The following is a 23,265-nucleotide window of genomic DNA, read 5'->3' on the forward strand; positions in this document are numbered from 1 at the left end:
GTGGGGAAGGGACGGGACCTTCGCGGGGGTTCAGTTTCCAGAGACGCGGTGGAAAGGTGGGAGACAGAGAAGATGGAAATGGGGAGAGGATACCCAGGAAAGGCGAGAAGCCCTGGGCAGGAGTGGGATGGCCTCTGCGATCCTGGGCCGGTCCTGCCTACCTTCCCCCGTCCCTGAGTAACAGAAATGTCGCTACGCGCTTACTAGGCACAGAGCGCAGAGCCAGTGCACCCCGCGCCCCTTCTCACGGAACCCTCAGACAGCCCCAAGAGATGGAAGCGTACTTCCCCACTTTACAAGTACCGCCGCTGAGGCTCAGAGAGGGCGGCCCTTCACCCAAAGTCACACAGGAATCTAGCCCTCCCCAGGGCGTGGAGCCGCTAGTAGTACTCCGGGCCAGGGGGCTTCACTCCGCCTGGGCCCCCTCGGGGAGGAGCCGGCCCGAGCCCCTCCTGCTCCCCGCCCCCGAGGGGCGGCCCGGGGGGCGGGCGGAGGAAGTGAGCGCAGCGGGGAGGAATGTGAGCGGGCGGGGCGCGCCGACCCGGGGCGGCAGGGACAGCCGGGCAGACGGCCGCGGCGGCGGGCCGAGCGCGCGCGATGCCTCACTTCACCGTGGTGCCGGTGGACGGGCCGCGGCGCGGCGACTATGACAACCTCGAGGGTCTCAGTTGGGTGGACTACGGGGAGCGCACCGAACGAGAGGACTCGGACGGTGAGGGCGCGCCCGGAGGGGGCCTTGGAGGGGGCAGGGGAGACGGCCACGCGGGGCCCGCGCTCACGCAGACACCCGGACCGTGCGCGCACACGTCGATGCGGGCCCAACTTTTCTTAGTCTGCCACCACTCCCTCGCTCCGGACGCTCAGACAGGATTTTCCTGGGCCCCAGGCGCCCACAGTCGGGCCGCTCTCCCCGCCCCAGCTCCTCCCTTGCGGGCCGCGGGCGGGGGCTGCAGACGTGGCCGACGAAGGAGGCCAGGCCCGCGGGGCTGCCCGGTGCGTGAACAGCGCCGAGCCCCCATCTCTAGCCCTTACGGACTGGGAGCACAGCTGCAGCACGGACCCCAGCTCCTTCACCTTCTGTAAGCGGCTCCCAGCCCCTTCTCGCCTCGCCTACCCATTTGCGCTTCAGCGTCTCTGCCCCTGAGACTACCCTCTCTCCCTTCCCCTCCCCCACCCATGTGCCTCCCTGCACTCCTGCCGGCAGGAGAGAAGGGTGTGCCTGCCTGAGGGAGTCTATGGGTAACTCCTGTGAGTGCCCTCGTGTTGATCCCAGCTTAGACCTGTAGGTAGAGCGGGCATCTGTGGAGCACTCACACGGAATCAGGCATGTCGGGGCGCTTTACATGGACTAACTCGTTTAATCCTCCCAATTTCCCCCATGGGATAGGTCCTCTTACTCTCACTCTTAGGAAGGAGTGAACTGAGGCATGGAGCAGTTATGTAACTTGCCCCAGGGGATTCAAACCCAGGGTGTGAGACTCCAGCGCCCTAACTCAATCTAGGTGTTAGGGCTGGGCCTGAAGGTAAGCCTATCCTGCCTTCTCCCAGGTGGCTACCTCTCCCCATGCCCCTTTCTCCATCTCCTGCCCCAGGGGACCCCCAGGGACTGTCCTTGCCAGTGCCCACTCTTGGAGTGTGAACATTGCTGAGAACATGTGTCTGTATGTGTAGTGGCATATGCATGTGTAATTGTGCTTGTGCAAGTGTGTAGCTGTGGGTATCACAGGGTGAAGGTGGGGTCAGGGTAGAACATTCTCATGGCCACTGTTTCCTGCAGGGTTGTCGATGAGGATAGTGATATGTCTGATGACAAATGCCTGTGTCTGTGACTGACCAGGATGGAGATATGCAGGGAACATGTATGTTGGTGGCATGTGACAGGTGATGTGATCTTGACTTGACTCTGATCTGTCTGTAATGGTGACATGACTGAGGTGATCCATGCCTGATATGGGTGATGGCTATATGTGTGTCACCTGACTGTGGGCAGATGGCACAGGACAGTGGCATGGACTGCTGGATACTGTGGAGGTTTTACAGACTTGACAGCCATGTGCGTGCGTGCACATACCCTAATCTCCATCCCTGTGCCCTCACCTGCCCCTAGCCTTGTTCCAGTGGTTAGAGCAGGAGCCAGCATCCCTGCGCACGTGTTAGCCCTGGGAGACTCTCTTCCCAGATGCTGGGCTGGACTGCATCCCTAGGATCAGCCTGGACCAGTGGGCAGGCAGAGCTAAGCCTAGCCCCTGGCCCCGCCTTGGCCTCTCACAGGGTGACTGGAGGGAACTGGAGCCACATTGGCTGAGTCTTGCCAGGTCCCTCCATTCTGGGCCAGCTCCTCCCACTATCCCCCCGCCTCCTCCTCTCACTTCTTTTCAGCCAGACCTTGGCTGCATCTGCGGTATAGGGGACACTCTGTGCCTTGGTGAGTGGTTATGATCCTTCTTGATGGGGACTGCAAAGGGTCAGGGGGCACAAAGAGAGTGAGCCTCAGGTCCACCTTGTGGGGCACCCCCAGCCTGGTACCTCAATCTCTGAAGGCCCACACCTCTGCTCCAAGGGGCATAGATGGGCCTGCTCATTCACTCCACTGTGGCCTGTGTACAGGGGGTGGGTGGGGAGGTTCTAGAGGGGTACCCCAGGCAGATGCCTGTGAGCACAGGGATCAGGAGTGTCACCTGGATACCCACCTGCAGCTGGTGCATTCACAGCTGCTGGGAGGAACACATATATTTGTACCTCAAGGCAGGCCCCAGGCCCAGGCCATGCTCCAGTTCACTGGGTATCTCAGGTGGTATATGAGCAGCTTTGGCCTGGCAGACATGCCTAGACCTGCCCTGGAATTTTGGAATAGCTAAGGGCAGTACAGACATCCAGGAACTGCTTAGATCCCCCGCATTCCCACAATCCCATGGGAGCTGTCCTTAAAAGAGGCTTTGGGGAACTCCAAAGAGTACCTGCTGGGTGTCTGGTACCAGATGGTCCCTTTTCTGATGTATCTGGGCAGCTGGAAGAGTGGGTATTACTACCTCGACTTCATAAAAGAGAAAACCAAAGCAACACAGAGAGGGTAAGCAAGTTGCCCTGTTTCACACAGAGGGAGGGTCAGGAATCGAAGCCAGGCTGCTGGCCACCTGAGCACCAAGAGCCTTGGGTATGCACACCCTGGCCAAATTGCAAACCCCAGACACTCTTCTCTAGTTAAAGGCTTGTACTGCACCCTGGGGTGCACCCTGGGATGGACTGGGGCCCAGAGCAGGAGTAGGGAACCTGCAGCTCAGCTCCCACCTGGCTCTCATGGATCCTAGGACCCAGGTTTGGGCCTTTACGAGGTGACCTTGCCTCTGAATCTCTCTGAACCTTACTTTCCTTGTTACTAAAAAGGGGTAAGTGATATCTACTGGAATGCTGTTGTGAGGACTAGAGCAACCCTTGGAAGGGCTCTGAGCCGCCCTGGAGTCATGGCTGAAAAGACAAGGGATAAGCTGGGTCTTGGAGGAATTCTTTGGGGAATTGCTGTGTGCTCAGCTCTATATTTTGTCTACTAGTGGTCTCCTCAGAGAGACAAGGCAACAGTGGCGGGGCAGGCTGCAGTGCATGAGTTTGAGATAATTTATTTCCAACCTACTTCCACAAAAGGATCAGAAGAGATATACAACAAAAATGCCTCCCCAAAGGACTGTTACTGTCAGAAAGATTAGAACCACGCAGAGGAGGCCGGCCCAGTGGCGTAGTGGTTAAATTCACACACTCTACTTCTGTGGCCCAGGGTTTGCAGGTTCAGATCCTGGGTGCGGACCTACGCACCGCTTATCAAGCCATGTGGTGGCAGGCGTCCCACATATAAAATAGAGGGAGATAGCACGGATGTTAACTCAGGGCCAGTCTTTCTCAGGAAAAAGAGGAGGATTGGCAATGGATGTTAGCTCAGTGCTAATCTTCCTCACACACAAAAAAAGAACCATGTAGAGGAAGGGGGCAAGGATTCTGAGATGAGGCAGCAGATGACTGCGAAGTGAGCTTGAAGATTCCTGGCAGCCAAGGCAGAAAGGGAAATAAGACGAGCTCTATATCTGTCATTTTCTGACAAATTGAAGCATCTGACTTATTCATGGGAGACACTTTTTTTTCACAAAAATCCAAGAGTACTTTTCAGAGGGTTCTTACTGAAGGGCCATCGATGTAATGGGCAGTTTTCAGATTTTTGTTGCTCTTTATCCTGCTCCTAAACAAGGGCATCAAGGGCACAGCAAATGTCATAGGGTATCTGAGGAGCTACATGACCCCACAAGGCTTTAACATGGCTCAGTGGGCTGGCTTGACCTGCTGCCTTTGTCCACTGTACTGTTGGCACTGACCTACACACAGTCGTGTAGCTTGTGGAACTGAGCTGCTTGGCTCACTTAGCTAGTGCAGGTTCCTAGATGAGGCAGTGTACCACTTTCATATGCTGTGGGAAGGAAGAGCTGACTTTGTCCCAGAAATTGTCATCAGCACGCTTTACCTGTCAGTTTCCTTGAGTAATAAAGAATCCACAGTGCAGCACCTGCTGAGTGATTGTTGGCTCAGAGAAGGCAAGTTAAGTCTCATACCAATCGCAAGAGGATGTTCAGATGGAGGAGGATGGATCATTCAGCATTCTTAGCTGCAAACGAGAGAAATGAATTGTGGGCTATTTAGCCAGAGAGGGTTGGCAGGTAGCTCTCACAAAACTAAACATGGCCAGTGCATGGCTGGAATACCCCACAAGACGAGTCAGGTGATGACACACTTCTGTTGCCACCTCCACCACCAGACACCGGCCCAGCACTGCTGCCACAATCATTGCCATCCAACACCAACATGGCTTCTTTGAACCAAGATGTCAGCTTCCTGTTTGCTGTGAGGCCTCCAGCCACTGCCACAGCTGCCAGACTGGAGGGGGAGAAAAACAGCGACTAGAAAAGGAGTACTACTTGGTGTCTTCTGCCTGCTTGATGGAAAGTTGGGAATGACACCCACCAAGACTCACAAGGGACAAAGTTTGGAAAACAGGAAAGAGTATGAATGCTAGATGGCCAGAAAAAGCAGCTGAGCTTTGAGAGTTGAGGCGGGCTTATAAAAAAACGTGCATCTGGGGCCGGCCCGTGGCTTAGCGGTTAACGTGCGGGTGCTGCGCTACTGGCGGCCCGGGTTCGGATCCCAGGCGCGCACCGACGCACTGCTTCTCCGGCCATGCTGAGGCCAAGTCCCACATACAACAACTAGAAGCATGTGCAACTATGACATACAACTATCTGCTGGGGCTTTGGGGAAAAAAAAAGGAGGAGGATTGGCAACAGATGTTAGCTCAGAGCTGGTCTTCCTCAGCAAAAAGAGGAGGATTAGCATGGATGTTAGCTCAGGGCTGATCTTCCTCAAAAAAAAAAAAAGCTCCAAAAAAGTGCATCTGGCTCCTTTCTGCAAGGTTTCCTGGGAGCCAAAATACTGTTTAACCAGCCTGGGGGGTGGTAGGCCATGCACCTAGTCTGGGGCAAGCAGCCGGGATGTGGGGACAGGGAAGCCAACAAGCGCCTCCTGCCAGCAACACGTATCCGGCCCAGCTTTTGTAGACGACCCTAGACGGCTCCTTGCGCCCACTGCCGCACACTGGACAGTCTCCTGCTTGCCTATCCTCCCAGCATGCCCCGGGCTGCCCTCCAGGACGCCCCCGCGCGGTGCATGGTGGGGTAGCTAGCAGGCGGCCTGCTGGCGATGACGGCGGAAGGCGCCCTGTGTGGCTTCATCTATCTGGAGGGCAGCACCCGGGAGGGCCCGGACGACAGCGAGCCTTTGGCGCCCCGGACACTGGGTATTCCAGATGGGCCGGGAAAATGGGAGGGTCGGGGGTGTTCTGAGGGTGGGCCGGGACCAGGCCACGCCCCTCGCGTTAGGCTCCGCCCGTCGGTGTTAACACATGCGTGAGCTAGTGTGTCTGGGGCCTTCACACTGGTGCCTTGTGCTAAAGGAAATGATATGCTGGGTTTTGGTCATTGGCCCCTCTGCTGATCCTGGCCCTTCAAGGAGGCTGGCAGGGTATGATGGGGAAACTGAGGCCCACCCTGATAACACTGGTCCCCAAAGTGCACCACAGAGATGATGTTTTGTGGGCTGGCCTGCTGGGGAGGGGTCCAGCCTGGAGGCTCAGGAGGCAGCCCCTGACTGGGATTCTGTCCCTCTCTCTCTACAGGACATGGCAACCACAAAGAGAACAGTCCTTTCCTTTGTCCAGTGGAGGCTTCCAGAGGAAGTGACTACTATGACAGGAACCTGGCTCTGTTTGAGGTAGCTGAAGAGCCATTCTAGGCTGCAGGGGTGGCAGGCAGGTGGGCGGGCAGGGTCCTGTCAGGACCCAAGTCTTAGCTAAGCAGGCATACTGGACGGTTGTGCCTCTTTATGTCTCGGCTCCTCCTCCAGTCTCCCCTTGTCTGTCTCACTCCCTTGGCAGCCAGGCTGCGGTTTCCTTGGCCCTTTGAACTGAAACTGCTTTCCCAGAGACACTCACAACTCCATCCCACTACCACCTCCAGAGGTATTCACCTTTGACTTCATGTAGCCCCTCAGCAAGACGACCACCCTTCAGGATTTCCTTTCTTACCTCCACTCCTAGGACTTCTCGAGTCCATGATTCCTCTCTCCTGTGAACTCTTCCTTGTCTTTCCTGGTTGGCTCATTCAACTCTGTCCCCCTCTAGTTCCCTGAGGCCTGGTCCTTCTCTCTGGATTTACCCCCTCTCTCCATATCTGCAGCCTCAGTGGACACCTCTCTGGAAACATTACGAATTTTGTGCCTCTGAACTTGAATTTTATCTTTTTTAGACTCAAGTTCAGAAGTTGGATCTGGATTTAAGGCATGGTTTAGGCCCCTAAACTGACCCACACATTCAGCTGCCCCATGGAAGTTTCATAGGCTCCTTAATCTTCACATGCCCCAAAAAACCTGCATCTTCACTTCTCACTCCAAACCAGCTTCTTCTTGTGTGTAGGGTCAGAAGGGAGCTGACAGACAGGAGAAGACTAAATGTGGGCAAGAGGCAGGTGGAGGCAGAGTGCCGGGGAGGCGGCAAGAGCTGGAAAAGCCTAGACTCAGGTCGGGGTTAGGGAGCCTGAGCCCTGGGAGGCCTCCTGGCATGAGAAAGCAGCAAGTTTCTGCAGCAAAGGCCTTGACCTGGCTCCACCTGAGGATGGGCTAGGGGGCCAGGATCTCACCTTGGGGATTAAGGTGGGTTATTCACGGGGCCTGTGGCGGGGGTGGAGACCACCCAGGAGGATCAGGGTTTAGGCAGATAAGAGAGACCACTTGTCTCAGATATTCCTCTTTTGACTTCTTTGGTTCCCTGAGGTGACTAGGTGGCTTTTCTGTGGGAGAGTTGAGGGCAGATGTGAGTCCCAGAGGCCCACTCATAGCTGGGAGGTGGCCAGCCAAAATAGGCAGGATGAAGTGTGCCATTCGCTTGTCTGCCAGCTGTGTGCACTGCCCTGCCCTCTCCCCTGAGGCAGGTAGTTTTCACAAATGGGCTAGTAGTGATTGTAGCCAAGGTGGGGCAGAGAGAAGCAGCCGCTGAGTGCCATGTGCTGGGGTGTGGTGCCCACACCTGCCCAGTTGGCTGGCTTGAGCTTCCCCAGGCAAAAGCTGGGATCAGGGCCAGGCCTGCCTCAGGGCTTGGCAAGGAGCCAGAGGCCAGGTTGCTGGCTACACACAGGTCGCCTGGCACTAGCTGGGCCCATTGCCAGATTGCCCTGTGGCTCTGTTTACAGGAAGAGCTGGACATCCGCCCAAAGGTATCATCTCTTCTGGGCAAGCTCGTCAGCTACACCAACCTCACACAGGGTGCCAAGGAACATGAGGAGGCTGAGAGTGGGGAGGGTACCCGCCGAAGAGTAGCCAAGGTAAGCTGGTCAAGGGCAGCAGAGGGGCCACTCCTGGGAAGACAGACTCAACACCACAGAATTGGCAATTTTCTCACATGGTGGTGAGCATTGAATGATGGGCATTGAGTGTCTTGGGCTCAAGGAGGCTTCAGGGAGTGGGCTAAGGAGGAGCCCATCGGGGGGCAGAGGGCTTGAGAGGGTAGAGGGCCAGAGAGGCCCTCAGAAATGATGTAGTGATGGCCACGTTTACTCAGCCCTCTGTGTGAGGCACCATGCTAAGCAGTGGGCCTAGTTCTTACATGTCATCTTCACAACAAAGCTGTGAGGTAGGTACTATTATCATCCCCATTTTACAGGTAAGGAAACTGAGTGTCAGGGGTGTTAACTTGCCTAATATGATTTAGCTAGACGAGATCAATGTGTAACACTGGGAGGCAGATTTGTGGATTTACTGTGAGATATGTGACTATGTAGAATGCCAGATCACTGGCATCCCATCAAGGTAGATAAGGATGTTACAGTTGGAACCAGGAACTGGGTTGTCCCTTGGGGCTATATGACCTAGAACAAGTGACTAAACCTCTCTGCCTCTCACTCCGTTGGCTCCACTGGCAACCCCCTCCAACAGCCCTTGGGTTCTTTGAGTGCCGGGGGAGGGTCAGGGGGTGGGGTTGGTGGTGGTGGTGGCGGGGTGCTTCCCTATCTCTTTCCTGGTCCCATCCCTGGTCGCTCTCCAGGCCTCTCGCCCTTCAGCCATCCTCTCTCTTCAAGATGACTTTGCACATCTTTGCTCAGCTCCCCTGTGTGATGGGACTTAGTTTAACCTAAGGCAGGGTTTTTTTCTACATTTTTGGTTTGGAGCCGAGGAGCCCTCCCTCTCCACCTACTGACTCCCTGAGGTTTGGGAAGCAGCTGTGATTTGGAAGGAGCTTAGGTCTAGCACTGGCTGTAGTATTCTTGCTGGAGGTCAGCACAGACAGAAGGAGCTCTTGGTTGGGATAAGCTGGGTCCCCAGCCTCAGACCTGCTTGTGCGATTTGGGCCTTGCTGGGCTGGGCCAAGGAGAGAGGGTAGATCAGGCTGTGTGCACCCCTTACCTTGCATCTCCAGGTGGCAAACCAGCCCACACTTCAGAGAGGGCAGGTGAGATCTTGAGGTCACACAGTCTTGACCCCCACCCTATCCTGCTGGTTGTGATTTTGCTGGCATTTTCTGGACTGCAGATAGCAGAGAACCCTGACTATCTTTGACTATCCCTATTCAGCCCTGCAGGGGGGTCTCAGCCTCTGAGAGTGTTGCCCGCGGTGGGTGGTAGGATCCTTGGGTAAGAGCGTCCTTCCTGTCCCCTCAGGCCCACTCAGGGAGCTGGTGTCTGGGAGTAAAAAGGTCCCTAAGAAAGGCTAGTGCACATCTCACCAAGAGTGTCGGAAGGAAGCCCGAGTTGGTGAAGGGCCATAGTCTCTTGGCCATATGAAGAGCCAGTGAGGATGCTGGGGTCCAGTCTCAGCTTACCTGCCCAGCTCACCTGGCCCTAGGGTAAGGATGTGAGAGAATGGCTGAGTGTCCCAGCTCCAATGGCTTTTCCATGGAGGAAGGAGGAGCCTGGTCAAGTCCACAGCGAGTCACTAGAAAGCTAGGGAGCTGAGGACACTGAGCTGTGGTCCTCACCCACAACGGGTCTGAGCAGGGACCTCAGAAAAGGAAAGCTTAAAGCAGGAAGGGCAGGCCTCCAACCACGCCATGCCAAGACCCAAGCTTCTCCATGGCAGCCGCTCCAGCTCTGGCCTAGTGACCTTCTGAGGCTGCCAGAGGTTATTTCGGGATGCAGAAAGCATTTCCGGCCCTACCCTTTCCCACACTGCCCGTTTTTCAGAGTGACTCAGCTTAGAGTAGGGGTGGGCCTAGGAGCTGCCACTATCCAGTGAGTGGTCCAGGGCCTCTGAGAAGGGCTCAGACAGAGCCCAGATGAGGTGTATCTGTCACCTATGCTCAGCAGGACAGTTACAGGGACCATTCGTTCTTACTCAGGCCCTTCCAAGCCCTTCTGTGGTCCTTTAGGCTGCACACAGATCTTGCCCCAGGCCTGGACCCTTCAGAAGAGTTCCTATGGCCACAGAGTTCTGTCTCCCACCCCAGCTCCAGGGCAGCAGGCTTTGCTGGGGCTCCAGTGGTAGTGCCCCACCACCCTGGGCTGCACTCATAGGGGTTCAATTCTTCAAGAAGGTGTCAGCCCTGCCTCTGTGCTTCAGCCTCTGCCCTGCACTCCTGGATGGCCCCTACTCTGCCCGTAGATAGTTGAGAAATCCTGCCTGCATATGCCTGTTAGACCTTCCTCATCTGCCCTTCAGCCTGAGTCTCTACTCTTTATGCAGGATTTTCCCAACAAGTTATCCCAAGCGCCTTCCAAGGCAACACTCATTGGACTCAGAGCACTTTTGGGTACCTGCAGGGCTTGCTGGGGATAGAACAGTGAACAAGCCAAGTCTCTACCCCAGTATGGTCATGAGCCATCTGAGTGAACAATTACCATGACCTGAAGGGACCACTGTGATGGAAGGGTATATCAGATGCTGAGGGGGTGTAAGAGGAGGTACCAACTCCACCTAAGGCAACTTGAGGGAACTTCCTGGAAGAGGCAACAGTTAAGCCTCCTGAAAGTTTAACCGAAGAGGAGTTTGCCAGGCAGTGAAACAGGGCTGATCAGCCCAGCACATGCGCTGGTTCAGAGGATCTGAGGGACTGATGTCATCAGAGGCTGGAGCTGACAAAGAAGGTGATGGGGCACACCTGAGGGCCCAAGCCAAGGAGTCTGGCCAACACTGTGGATTACAGGATAGACAATGCAGAGGTTTTTCAGCAAGGGTGATGAGATTGGACTTCGTTTTCAAAGACCTGCTCTGGCAGCAGAGTGGGCTAGAGGGTGGAGAGGGTGACAGGCACAGCAGGGCACCATCCAGGTGCCCCAGGTGTAGTGCCCCAGGTTCAAGGGACTAAGGCTGAGGCAAGGCAGGCTCGTCTCAGGGCAGCTTGAGAGGCAGACTGGGCAAGACTCGGTGTCCACCTGGACAGGAGTAGGGGGTTGGAGAGAGGGAGGACCAGGGACAACTTCTTGGACTCTGGCTTGGGTGACATGGGGACTGCTTGGTGAGAAGGTAGGGATCCAAGACAGACCTCTCTCTCCAGAAGTTTAACAGAAAAAAACGAAGGGAAGGGGGCAGTACCTTGAGCGGGAGGTGAGGCTCAAAAGCTCACACATGGGGTTTTGAAAAGAATCAGGTTTTATGTCTTCCAAGTCCCACGCTATCTTCATATATGAAAGTCAACATAGATATCCTAGCTGTCACCCTACCCCCTGTGCTCCCCAGGACTCCACTTGGGATGCTCCCTCTCCACCCTGTTCTCTGGCAGAACACCCTGGGGGTGGGGGACTGCTAAGTGACTAGGGGCTGGCCTTCCATGGTGCATCTGGGCTCCTCTGATGCTTTGTGCCTCCCCATCTCCTCCTGCTCCGTAGGCACCCAGCATGGGTACCCTCATGGGGGTGTACCTGCCCTGCCTGCAGAATATCTTCGGGGTTATCCTCTTCCTGCGGCTGACCTGGATGGTGGGCACAGCTGGTGTGCTGCAGGCCCTCCTCATTGTGCTCATCTGCTGCTGCTGTGTGAGTATCCTAGCTGGGGCAGGGGCCATGTCTGCCCCACAGAGCCTGCCCAGCTGAGCTGCTCACCCAGGCCCTCCTTCCCACAGACCCTGCTGACGGCCATCTCCATGAGCGCCATTGCCACGAATGGCGTGGTTCCAGGTGGGTGAGCGCCACTGCAGGCCTCATGGGGAGAACAGGCCCAGAATCCACCTTGACATGCCCAGGAACTCTCATTGATCCCCACCAAGCAGGTCTCTAGTGGGGTCCTAGTCACTGGCTCTATAACAGTGCCATCACTTAGAAGCATCCTTATTTGACAGAGTTTGAGATTGCTTTTGTGTTTTGTGTTTTGTTTGTTTTAGTATAAGAGGAATTTTTAAAAAGGGGGGCTGGGGCTGACAAAAAGGTGATGGGACGTGCCTGGTGGCCCAAGCCAAGGAGTCTGGACCACACTGTGGATTACGAGTTTAACAATGCAGAAGGTTTTCAGCAGAGATGATGAAATAGGACTTGGTTTTCAGAGACCCCATTTATTTATTTATTTATTTATTCAACTACGTATTTATGTCAGTATGGACTCCTGGATATTTATTTTATTCTTTGGATCATAATCCAGTACTATCATTATTTATTTTGTTGCTCGAACTGTTTCACTTTGGCTATTTAGCTATTCAGGTTGGCTCCTGTGTCTGGATCCTTGTTTCTTTTTAATTAACAGGTTTATTAGTATTAGTAGAAAAGTAATAGGGGAAAAAAAGGTAATATGTGTTTACCATAAGAGGGTTTGAAAGTGCAGAAAAATAAGAAAGGAAAATTGAAAGTACCCATAATCCTACCATCCTGAGTTTATAACTATTAGCCTTTTGGAATATGGTCTTAGAGTCTTGTCAAGTATTGATATATTTTTTTTCCCCAAACTATTCGTGTATATTTGTGTGTGTGTGTGTGTGTTTCCTAAGTATTGTAAACAGTTTATTTGTTTTTTTAAACAGGATTGATAGTGTATTACCTGATTTACGTGATTATTCTCCTACTCTTGGGTTCTGCTTTTTTGCTATCGTAAACAGTGGTCATGAACAGCCTTGCACCTGGATCTCTGTTCACACCCCTGGCAGTTCCCTTAGAAGAAGGTCCTAGAGGTGGGGTTACAGCATGAAAGGGATTAACCTTTTTAAAGTTTCTTGATCCCTGTTCCAGATTTTTCACCAGAGAACTTTTATCAGGAGCAGATTCAACCAGCAACATGGGATCATTCTTGTCCCCTGCACCCTTGCTGGTCCTGGGGCCCAGTGTTGACTCTGTCAGTCTTGCCAGGGTGTTAGACTCTGATGGAAGCACAGACTCAGGGCAGGAGGGTCAGCCATGGACACTCACCTGGGGGCAGGCCCTGTGCTGGGCCCTAAGGACAAAAAACCAGACAAGACACAGTCCCTGCCCTGGTCTGGAGGGGTCAGACTAACAAACACAGCCCTCAGGAGGGGTGAGGCATGCTGAGATAGGATGCATCTAGCCAGAGGAGGCTGTGGGGACTGGCCTGAGTGCAAGGAGTTGGGGGACAGTGGGCCACTTAGGCACTGCTGCAGACCTAGAGCTGCCCCAGCAAAGTAGTCACTTCACTGGCCCTGTGCTGGGCGTTGGAGTCAGATGGGAATGGGCTCCAACCCCAGCCTGGCCACTTACTAACCATGCAGCCTTGAGGAAGTCTCCCAAGCCTTCTACTCATCTGTAAATGGGAAAATAAGTCCCTGTCCCTCTGGGTGGTTGTGAGGGGTTGTCATGGAGACCCCCTTGAAGAAAAACCAGCCTTGACCTGTGTGCACGTTCTCTGTTGTAGCTGGGGGCTCCTATTTCATGATCTCCCGCTCACTGGGGCCAGAATTTGGAGGTGCTGTGGGCCTGTGCTTCTACCTGGGAACAACATTTGCAGCAGCCATGTACATCTTGGGGGCCATTGAGATCTTGCTGGTGAGTTAGGCTAAGCCCTGGCCGACTCTGGTCTTGTCCAAACAGTCCCTTTCCCAAAGGCCCAGGCTGCTCATGCTCCCCTCACCTCTGGCCAGGGTCTGGGGGTTATAATATGGGAGGCCTCCTCGAGGGAGAAAGATCTTTGCTCAAGCCACTCTCCCCTTCAACTAGCAGTTTGGGCCAGGCAGGGAAGCGTCCTGGCTGCCTTCACCTTGGCCCTGGATGTTCCATCCACCCGGGCACCATTTCAGCCATGACAGGTGGTCTGTGAACTATTGCTTTTAGCTCAGTGACAGATCTTGGTGGTGAGGCAGAGCCTGCCTCCTGGGCTTGTGTGGGCTCTGGCCAGGTATGTCTCCCCCAGGGCTCTGTGCCAGGGCCCTTTACATCCACCTTCTCCTTGTCTCTGAATCAGGGTGAGCAGCCAAAGGACCCTGTCTGGAGGTCAGTGCCTCTTCCGTGAGCCCCACGTGTGCTCTGACTCAGCTTTCACTCCCCACTGAACTGCACCAGGCAGTGGGAGAAGAGGTGGAGGGACAGTGGGGAGTACAGGATAACAGGTGCCCACCCCTGGGGATCCAGACAGTAGGAGATTTTTAGAGCAACTGCCTGGCTATTCCCACCTCTAGGTCCTCTGCCTGTAGTGTGGACCCCGCTCCTGGATCTTCTGGGTTTTTTGTTTTTCTATTTCCCACATTGCTACATTTTTTGTTTGGATTTCTTCTGTAAGGAAAATTTGTCCTTTTCGCCATTTATTTATTTATTCAACCATGTATTTATATTAGAATGGACTTCTGGATATTTATTTTATTCTTTGGGTCATAATTCAATATATCATTATTTATTTTGTTGCTCAAACTGTTCTACTTTGGCTATTTAGCTATTCTGGTTGGCTCTTGTGTCTTTTTTTTTTTTTCAATAACAGCTTTATTAAGAAATAATTCACATACCATACAATTCTCCACTCATTTAAAGTATACAGTGTATACTTTATATTCACAGAGTTGTACAACCATCACCACAATCAATTTTAGAACATTTTCATCTCCCCAAGAAGAAACCACACAGTCATTAGCGGTCACTCTCCATTCCCCCCAGCCCTAGGCAACTATTAATCTGCTTTCTGTCCTTAATTTGATTAAATCTGATTTACCTATTCTGGACATTTCATGTAAATTGAATCATACAATATGTGGTCTTTTGTGACTGGCTTTTTCTGGATACTCTTTTAAAAATAAAACCAAAATGACAAGATTCACTCTTCAAATAGGAAGATTGAAACTTCTTTATTGATCTTCTTGTTTCAGACCTACATTGCCCCGCCGGCTGCCATTTTTTACCCAACAGGCGCTCACGACACATCGAGTGCCACCTTGAACAATATGCGGGTGTATGGGACCATTTTTCTGACCTTCATGACCCTGGTGGTGTTTGTTGGTGTCAAGTATGTGAACAAATTTGCCTCGCTCTTCCTGGCCTGTGTGATCATCTCCATCCTCTCCATCTACGCTGGCGGCATCAAGTCTATTTTGGACCCTCCCCTGTTTCCGTAAGTAACCTGGGGATACATCCAGGCATTGCACTAACATCCCTCCCAAGTAGATGGCCTTTGATGCTCTGAGTCCCCGAGGCTGCAGGATGGCAACAGGTTGGGGACTCCAGCTGAGCAGGTGCTGATGCTTCTGCCTACAGGGTATGCATGCTGGGCAACAGGACCCTGTCCCGGGACCAGTTTGACGTCTGTGCCAAGACGGCCCTGGTGGATAATGAGACAGTGGCCACCCGGCTGTGGAGCCTCTTCTGCCACAGCCCCAACCTCACCACTGACTCCTGTGACCCCTACTTCCTGCTCAACAATGTGACCGAGATCCCTGGCATCCCTGGTGCAGCTGCCGGTGTGCTCCAGGGTGCGTCCTCCCTCCCGTCCTCCTGCTCCTGACCCACAGGCTGAGCAGGAGGCAGGGAATGAGCGTGGAAGGAGAGTGGAGCACAGAGCTGCCCTTGTATGGCCAGCTCAGGAATGGTAGGCAGGTCTGGCTGCCTTCCCGGCCCAGCAGTGTCCTCTCAGCCTGGCTCCTGGCAGCTAGGTTTCGGGTGAATGGAGTGTATTTGGCCAGTGTCCCAGGCCTGCAGCAGCCCCCAGAAAGTTCTGGCAGCCCCTCTCTCCCCAGCCACCAGCCCCTGATGCTGCCTGGGATTGTTCTCACAGGAGAAATAAAGGGCCTCTGTCTAGGAGGCAGGCACTGGCGGGCCTCTGGCTGATGGTGGTTCAGCCACCTTTGGCTGTCAGACTTCTAGTCAGGCAGCTTCTTCCCTGTGGCTAGAGCAGTCCTGTAGCTGAAGCCATCCCCTGAAGTCCCCAGAGCCTCTTACATCTGCAGCCTCTGGCTAGGCTGCCCCAAACTCCCCCTGGGAAGTAGGTGGGGCTACAGTGGTGATGCTGCTGCCCCCGCAGAAAACCTATGGAGCGCCTACCTGGAGAAGGGTGAGGTCGTGGAGAAGCACGGGCTGCCCTCCACAGATGCCCTTGGCCTGAAGGAGAGCCTCTCCCTGTATGTGGTGGCTGACATCGCCACATCCTTCACCGTGCTGGTGGGCATCTTCTTCCCCTCCGTAACAGGTAAGCCCCTCTTGCCCGCCCACCCAGCCCTGCCCCCACTCCCGAGGAGCCCCTGAGGGAGTCTTGTCTGTTTTCGGAGGCATTATGGCTGGCTCAAACCGCTCTGGGGACCTCCGTGATGCCCAGAAGTCGATTCCAGTGGGAACCATTCTGGCCATCATTACAACCTCCCTTGTGTGTATCCTTTCCCAGGCCTGGGGCAGGTGGGGAGGGGAACAGAAGGCACTTGCCTGTGTATAAGTCACTAGCTGGCATGCACAGACACACTCATGCATGCATGCTTATATATCTCACCTCACACACATGCACACACTCGAGAGGTGTGTGCACAACACGAAACCCTCAGCTGTAGGTGTCCCAGCTGAGTCTGCTGGCTAGGGCTAGGGCGAGAGGCACGTGGGTCCTGTGTGGGGAATGAGTGGGGGCAGCAGTGGCAGTGGAGGCCTAGCTTTCCTTGACATAGCTGCAGACTTCAGCAGTGTGGTTCTCTTTGGCGCCTGCATCGAGGGTGTAGTACTCCGGGACAAGTGAGTGAGCTGGGCCCCTCCCTGTGGCAATGGGCTCAGCATTTGCCTTCCCTGACACCAATCCTCCTTGCACAGGTGGTTCCACACATGTCCTCATGCTGCTAGTTGCCAATGGTAGTCTGTGCCACCAGGTGGGTCAGGCCCCACCAGGATTTTTGCTTCTTTTTTTTTGTGAGGAAGATCAGCCTTGTGCTAACATCTGCCCATCTTCCTGTTTTTTTTGCTGAGGAAGACTGGCCCTGGGCTAACATCCATGCCCATCTTCCTCCACTTTATATGGGACGCCGCCACAGCATGGCTTGCCAAGCGGTGCGTTGGTGCACGCCCAGGATACAAACTGGCGAACCCTGGGCCGCCGCAGCGGAGTGCGCACACTTAACCGCTTGCGCCACTGGGCCAACCCCAGGATTTTTGCTTCTGAGAGGATCGTGGCATTAGGATCAGGACTGGGTTGAAAGGGAAAAATAGGGGCTGGTGGATTGGCCTTTTCCACTGAGGGGTCAGAGCTTTGCCCACTATAGCCACTCTTCCTGACCTCTGACATCCCTCACTCTGGGCGGCCCCACCCAGAGGTTGGGGGGCTCCTTGCATGGAGCATGGCTTGAGCCCAGTCCCTGCAGGTACGGTGACGGCGTCAGCAGAAATCTGGTGGTGGGCACATTGGCCTGGCCTTCACCGTGGGTCATCGTTATCGGCTCCTTTTTCTCAACTTGTGGTGCCGGCCTACAGAGCCTCACTGGGGCACCACGCCTGTTGCAAGCCATTGCCAAGGACAACATCATCCCCTTCCTCCGGGTGAGTCCTTCTGTGCTCCCCCACAGCCTGGGTGCTCCTGGCCCTTCACATTGGTTGAGGGAGAGAGGTAGGGGATATGGATGCTTTACATCCTGTTGGGGCCCTTAGTGACCCCAGGGCCACATAGCCATCCATGGGGAGTTGCTGAGAGCTACCCTGGCCCTGGCGCTGACCTGCTGTTGGCAGAGCTCCTTGGGCCCAGAATCTTCATGGCCTATCTATGGCTCATCCAAAGCAGAGAGGCCTGGAGAGGTGAGGGGCAAGGAAACTTGTGGTACCTATCAGGATAGGCATAGGTGTGGCCTGAGCCCCACACACCTGGGGGTGATAGAGGCTAGGCTGTGGCTTATGGCCCAAGGTGTGGAATTGGGGTGATGGGACCAGCTTCTTCCCTTGCTGACCTCACTGACCCTGGTGCATGCAGGTATTTGGCCACGGGAAGGCAAATGGTGAACCAACATGGGCACTTCTCCTGACAGCACTCATCGCCGAGCTGGGCATCCTCATCGCCTCCCTCGACATGGTGGCCCCCATTCTATCCATGTGAGCTGGGGGCCAGGGCAGGGGTGGGGATGGTCTTGGGAAAGGCTCCTTGCACCACTGGCACCCTTCAGCTGGGGGCACAGCACCTCCCTGTGACCCTATCTGATGTTGAGGGCACAGCTGGGAGACATGTCAGGCTGTATGGGGAGATGTCTGCCTGGCAGAGCTCAGCCTATCTCTGCATTCAGGAGCAAGCCTGGCACTTACACAGAAGTTTTAACTTTAAGGTGTGGGACCTTCAACAGGTCCCACACCTCTCTGTGGGAGACTCCCAGAGCAGGCAGCCAGCAGCCCTCCACTCCTGGACAGGGCAAGCATCCTGTCCCTAGTGCCTTGATGAAGCCACCACTGCCCATCCATCTCTTTTCCAAGTTGTTCGCTTTTAAAATTCTGGGATCAGCTGGGCATTTGAGGCTACCAGTGCCCTGCAGGAGGTGGTCAGCACATGACAATTTCTGGGGGTCCCTGAGGCAGAGCTCTCGTGGTTGCTGTGTTCACCTCTGCCAGTGTTGGGGGTCCACTACATCTCTCCTCACACATCTTGCTCCATTGCCGATGATCCCTCTTGCTTGTTCAGTTATGATGGGACTAGCCTTCACTGCCCCACTCAGCCTGTAGGCCTGATAGGCCTTCCTTCCCCCTGAAGCAGCCCCCAACTCCAGTCACAACCAGGCCTGCTGGAGTCAGTGCTCTCTTGTCCCCCACAACACACCTCCATCTACTACTGCCCAGCTTCACCCACACATAAGTGCATACCTGAAACTGTTCTTGCCACAGTCGTTTTGGGTGGTGACCCCTCACTGCCCAATCCAGAGGATATATCTCAGCCCTCCTGGCAGCCCTGATGGGACTGACCACTGCCCCCTCATGAGAGTCCCTGCCCCCTGGCAAGCCCTCTCTGGTAAGTCCTCCTGCCTTCTTATCTGCCCTTCCTCTCCTGCCAGCTGAGGGTGGAGGTTGGCGCCCCCTTGCCTCAGCCCTCTGCTCCTCAGCTGTCTTCCCTGGAGGGCTCACGCAGCAGGCCTCACCCACGTCCCAGCGTCCCACACGAACCATGGTGTCCCTCAAGTGTCTCTAATTCAGTGTATTCAAAATGGCCCTTGTCATCTTCTCCCGACCTCCTCCTCCCCACATTCATGACAGTTCCTCATCCAACTGCCACTCAGGCCAGAGGCCTGAATACTGTCTAGCCATCTCCAGACACTGAGCACTCCTCAGCACTATCCTTTTCCACAGCTCGACACTCTCTGTTCCCCCTGCCTACAGCCCCCTTCCCACCTTTTCTCCCTGCAAAAACTTGCCATCCTCTAAGACCTGGCTCTGAGGACACATCTGCAGTAATCTCATCTGCCTCAGGCCGTGGAAATAGGTGCTGGGAGGCTGAGAAGACCTGGCTGAGCCCATGCAGGGCAGGGCCATGACATGTCACAGTTGCTAGTCCAGGCCCAGCCTGAGAAGGGGCAGGGACATCAGGTACTTGGCTGCCAAGTAGGCTGCTCTATACCATCCACTCCCTGTGCTGCAGGTTCTTTCTGATGTGTTACCTGTTTGTGAACCTGGCCTGTGCTGTGCAGACTCTCCTGAGGACCCCCAACTGGCGGCCCCGGTTCAAGTACTATCACTGGTGAGTGCCAGTTGGACCCCTGAGCCAAGTCCTCTGACACAAGAGCTTTTGGGGAAGCCAGGAGCCCCATTTTGGATGGGGTTTGAGTTGCCTGGGCAGCACTTGCTATTGGTGAGAGGTTGGGGGTTGGGGGGCTTTGCCTGGGGCCCTACTGGTCTTGCCCTGATTCTGGCCCTTCCCCACTCTCTGGCCCAGGGCGCTGTCCTTCCTGGGCATGAGCCTCTGCCTGGCCCTTATGTTTGTCTCCTCCTGGTACTATGCCCTGGTCGCCATGCTCATCGCAGGCATGATCTACAAGTACATTGAGTACCAAGGGTGAGTGAGGGGCTGCTGCCTGGTCGGGGCAGGTGCGGTGATCTCTATGTTGGGTTGTGGGGAGCTGAGCCATCCTTCACTAGCCACCGTGAGTGCCATCTCACATATACATGGACAGAATCCCCTGGGTGGGACCAGGGGCTCACCAGCTTGTGGTGGCCTCTGCAGGGCTGAGAAGGAGTGGGGTGACGGGATCCGAGGCCTATCCCTGAGCGCCGCCCGCTATGCACTGTTGCGGCTAGAGGAGGGGCCTCCACACACGAAGAACTGGCGGTGAGTTCACACCTAGACTAGCAAGGCCACTCCAGGTTCTCAGGGGGCGCTGTGAGAGTGGGAGGGTCAAGAGGTGCTGGCTCCTCCTTCCCAGCCCACGTTCCTCACCCTGGGGTTGCCAGGGGCACCCTCCTGCTTGTTGAGCCTTTGATCCCTGCTACCCAAACCTGCGGGGGCCTGTGAGCAGAGAAGGGAGAAGAAGAGGGGCTCCCTGGAGACCTCTGGCCCTGGTCTCAGGCTGCCTCCCCATCCGGCCACCGCAGGCCTCAGCTGCTGGTGCTCCTGAAGCTAGACGAGGACCTTCACGTGAAGTACCCACGGCTCCTCACCTTTGCCTCCCAGCTTAAGGCTGGCAAGGGCCTGACCATCGTCGGTTCTGTCATCCAAGGCAGCTTCTTGGAGAGCTATGGCGAGGCCCAGGCAGCTGAGCAGGTGCCTGCTGCAGGGGCAGGGAGCTGAGCCGGACTAGAGGTGTCTGGGCTGCAGCTGGCACGTAGGGGAGGGGACCAATCCTGGCCAGCCAGGTGGGTAGCACTGCTGCCACCTGAGAGCTGGAGCAAGGGAGGGGGGATGGCTGTCCCATCTTGAAAACATGGCCTCTGGGTGGACAGCTTGTTCCCATTGCCCCCACTACTCTCAAGTAGTTCTGTGCCCTAGGGGCCTTGGCAGGGAGCCCAGCAGAGGGGACGCTGATGGCCTTGCCTTCTGACCCTGGTGTGTTCCCTCCCTACAGACAATCAAGAACATGATGGACATTGAGAAAGTGAAGGGCTTCTGCCAGGTGGTAGTAGCCAGCAAAGTGCGTGAGGGACTGGCCCACCTTATCCAGTCTTGCGGCCTGGGTGGCATGAGGCATAACTCCGTGGTGCTGGGCTGGCCCTATGGCTGGCGACAGAGTGAGGACCCACGTGCCTGGAAGACCTTTATTGGTGTGTGAGGGTCAAGGCCTGGACTTAGCCACGTGGCACATGGGTCTGGGGTCATGTGAGGACAGAGGCCAGAGGGCCACGGGCTGGCAGTCAGGAGTGCCCTTCCTCCCCAGACACCGTGCGCTGCACCACGGCTGCCCATCTGGCCCTGCTCGTGCCCAAGAACATCGCCTTCTACCCCAGCAACCATGAGCGCTACCTGGAAGGCCACATCGACGTGTGGTGGATTGTACATGACGGTGGCATGCTCATGCTTTTGCCCTTCCTGCTGCGCCAGCACAAGGTAGGCCAGGCAGGTGGGCCTGGGTGGGAGGGGCTGGTCCCTTGGAGAGGTAGGGTGCGACTGAACCACCCACCTCCATTGCCACAGGTTTGGAGGAAGTGCCGGATGCGCATCTTCACGGTGGCCCAGATGGACGACAACAGCATCCAGATGAAGAAAGATCTAGCCGTCTTCCTATACCACCTACGCCTTGAGGCAGAGGTGGAGGTGGTGGAGATGGTGAGCCACCCACCCTGATGTGGCCCTGTGGATGCCCTCCTCCACACAGCCCAGTCCTCATGGCCCACCCTCTCCCCAGCATAACAGTGACATCTCTGCATATACCTACGAGCGCACACTGATGATGGAGCAGCGGTCACAGATGCTGCGGCAGATGCGGCTGACCAAGACTGAGCGGGAACGAGAAGTCAGTGGCCTTCTTGGTTCAGGGCAGGGGCAGGTGGCAGGGTCAGGCTGCAGGGTCAGGCTTTTGGAGACGCCATCAGTGGGGGTGTCAGAATGACTCACCCCAGCCCCAACCAAGTCAGTGCCATTTCCCTGAGGTGGGGTGATCATGTTGGGCCAGCCAGGCCCCCTCTTTTCCCATGGCACTGAGGCCTCTGATTATCCTCAGGCCCAGCTGGTCAAGGACCGGCACTCAGCCCTTCGGCTAGAGAGCCTGTACTCGGACGAGGAGGACGAGTCTGCAGCTGGGGCTGACAAGATCCAGATGACATGGACACGAGATAAGTACATGGCAGCAGAGCCCTGGAACCCCAGCCACGCCCCTGACAACTTCCGGGAGCTGGTGCATATTAAGCCGTGAGTGCAGCAAAAACAGACCCAGCCACATCAGGGTCTAGGGGTGGAGGTGAGATGGGGGCGGACAAGCTCTGTGGGTGCCAGGGGTGGGGCCCATGATCAGCTTCATTATCTGCAGGGACCAATCCAATGTGCGGCGCATGCACACCGCCGTGAAGCTCAATGAAGTCATTGTCACACGCTCCCATGACGCCCGCCTGGTCCTACTGAACATGCCTGGCCCACCTAAGAACAGCGAGGGTGATGAGAATTGTATCCCTTTGTGGAGAGGCAGGCAGTGGGGAGGTGGACAGCATGTGAGGTTGGGCCAGGAGCTCCTCTCCCTGGGTGCCCTGGGGGGTGCCAGGTTACCCCAGCTCTGATTGATGGGCCAAACTCCCCTGGGTGCCCCTGGGTGCCCCTGGGTCCTGGTGCTGCCTCCTTGACCTGATGCCCTACAGACATGGAGTTCCTGGAGGTGCTGACCGAGGGCCTTGAGCGGGTCCTGTTGGTGCGTGGCGGTGGCCGTGAAGTCATCACCATCTACTCCTGAGCCCAGTACAACCTTGTGGCCTAGAGTGGAGGTGTCCAGGGTAAAGGCCCCCTTCTGGCACCCACTCGTCAGCCCTGCTTTGCCCGGCCCTGCCCTGGACCCAACTTTGCTAGGTCTCCTTGGAGACTGCGACTGGGCCAGACAATGGAGATGGATCCAAGGTCCTGCAGGACCCTAAGAGGTTTGGGGACTTTCCCATCCAGCACTCCAGGAGGCCTGCCCTGGCTGGATAAGACTGGTGGGGGCTGATGTGGGGTTTGAAGGCAGCCGGTGCAGGAGTGCTATTTATTGCATATTTATTGTTCAGATGTTACCATCAGAGAGGAGGGGAAGGGTGACAAGGGAAGGGGTCTGGCCCAGCCCACTTGCAGGAAGACCTGGCTTAGGCTACTGTGGGCAGGGACCCCCACCAAGCCCAGCCAAAGGGAGCCAGCCAGCTGAGGCCTGACTTTTTTCAATAAAACATTGTGCACTTCTGGGCCTCCTGCTGCCCCGTCTCTATTTCTCCTGGCACCAAGTGAAGAAGG

The 23,265-nt window shown here is 55.6% G+C and overlaps 1 protein-coding gene across 4 annotated transcripts; it reads left to right on the plus strand.

The window, feature by feature from the left end:
- The first annotated feature begins 544 nt into the window (after window positions 1–544).
- On the plus strand, window positions 545–23,219 carry SLC12A4 (solute carrier family 12 member 4). 4 transcript variants are annotated; one of them, XM_004431749.3, is made up of 24 exons: window positions 545–712; window positions 6,209–6,303; window positions 7,776–7,907; window positions 11,403–11,549; window positions 11,636–11,690; window positions 13,366–13,496; window positions 14,804–15,045; window positions 15,189–15,403; window positions 15,952–16,116; window positions 16,196–16,294; window positions 16,586–16,643; window positions 17,264–17,438; window positions 17,863–17,981; window positions 19,507–19,605; window positions 19,801–19,920; window positions 20,089–20,193; window positions 20,457–20,625; window positions 20,927–21,122; window positions 21,236–21,405; window positions 21,493–21,624; window positions 21,704–21,811; window positions 22,019–22,206; window positions 22,325–22,458; window positions 22,647–23,219. In XM_004431749.3, the coding sequence occupies exons 1-24, from the start codon at window positions 598–600 to the stop codon at window positions 22,736–22,738; spliced, it is 3,261 nt and encodes a 1,086-aa protein (XP_004431806.1). In that variant the 5' UTR covers window positions 545–597; the 3' UTR covers window positions 22,739–23,219. The 4 variants fall into 4 exon arrangements, with proteins under 4 accessions (XP_004431806.1, XP_087276197.1, XP_087276198.1 ...); XM_087420075.1 differs by lacking the exon at window positions 545–712 and adding an exon at window positions 5,374–5,830; XM_087420071.1 differs by lacking the exon at window positions 20,089–20,193.
- Window positions 23,220–23,265: the final 46 nt, after the last annotated feature.

The sequence above is a fragment of the Ceratotherium simum genome, chromosome 30 (genome assembly GCF_057802395.1).
Source record: "Ceratotherium simum simum isolate JZ-2026a chromosome 30, ASM5780239v1, whole genome shotgun sequence".
NCBI classification, from domain to species: Eukaryota; Metazoa; Chordata; class Mammalia; order Perissodactyla; family Rhinocerotidae; genus Ceratotherium; species Ceratotherium simum.

What these genes read in the sequence shown, in the direction of transcription:
- SLC12A4 (XM_004431749.3), top strand. Translation starts at nt 598, where the DNA reads ATGCCTCACTTCACCGTGGTGCCGGTGGACGGGCCGCGGCGCGGCGAC. An exon ending in ACATCATCCCCTTCCTCCGG is followed by an intron (nt 17,439 to 17,862) that starts GTGAGTCCTTCT and finishes TGGTGCATGCAG; the next exon opens with GTATTTGGCCACGGGAAGGC. An exon ending in CAGCGAGGGTGATGAGAATT is followed by an intron (nt 22,459 to 22,646) that starts GTATCCCTTTGT and finishes GATGCCCTACAG; the next exon opens with ACATGGAGTTCCTGGAGGTG.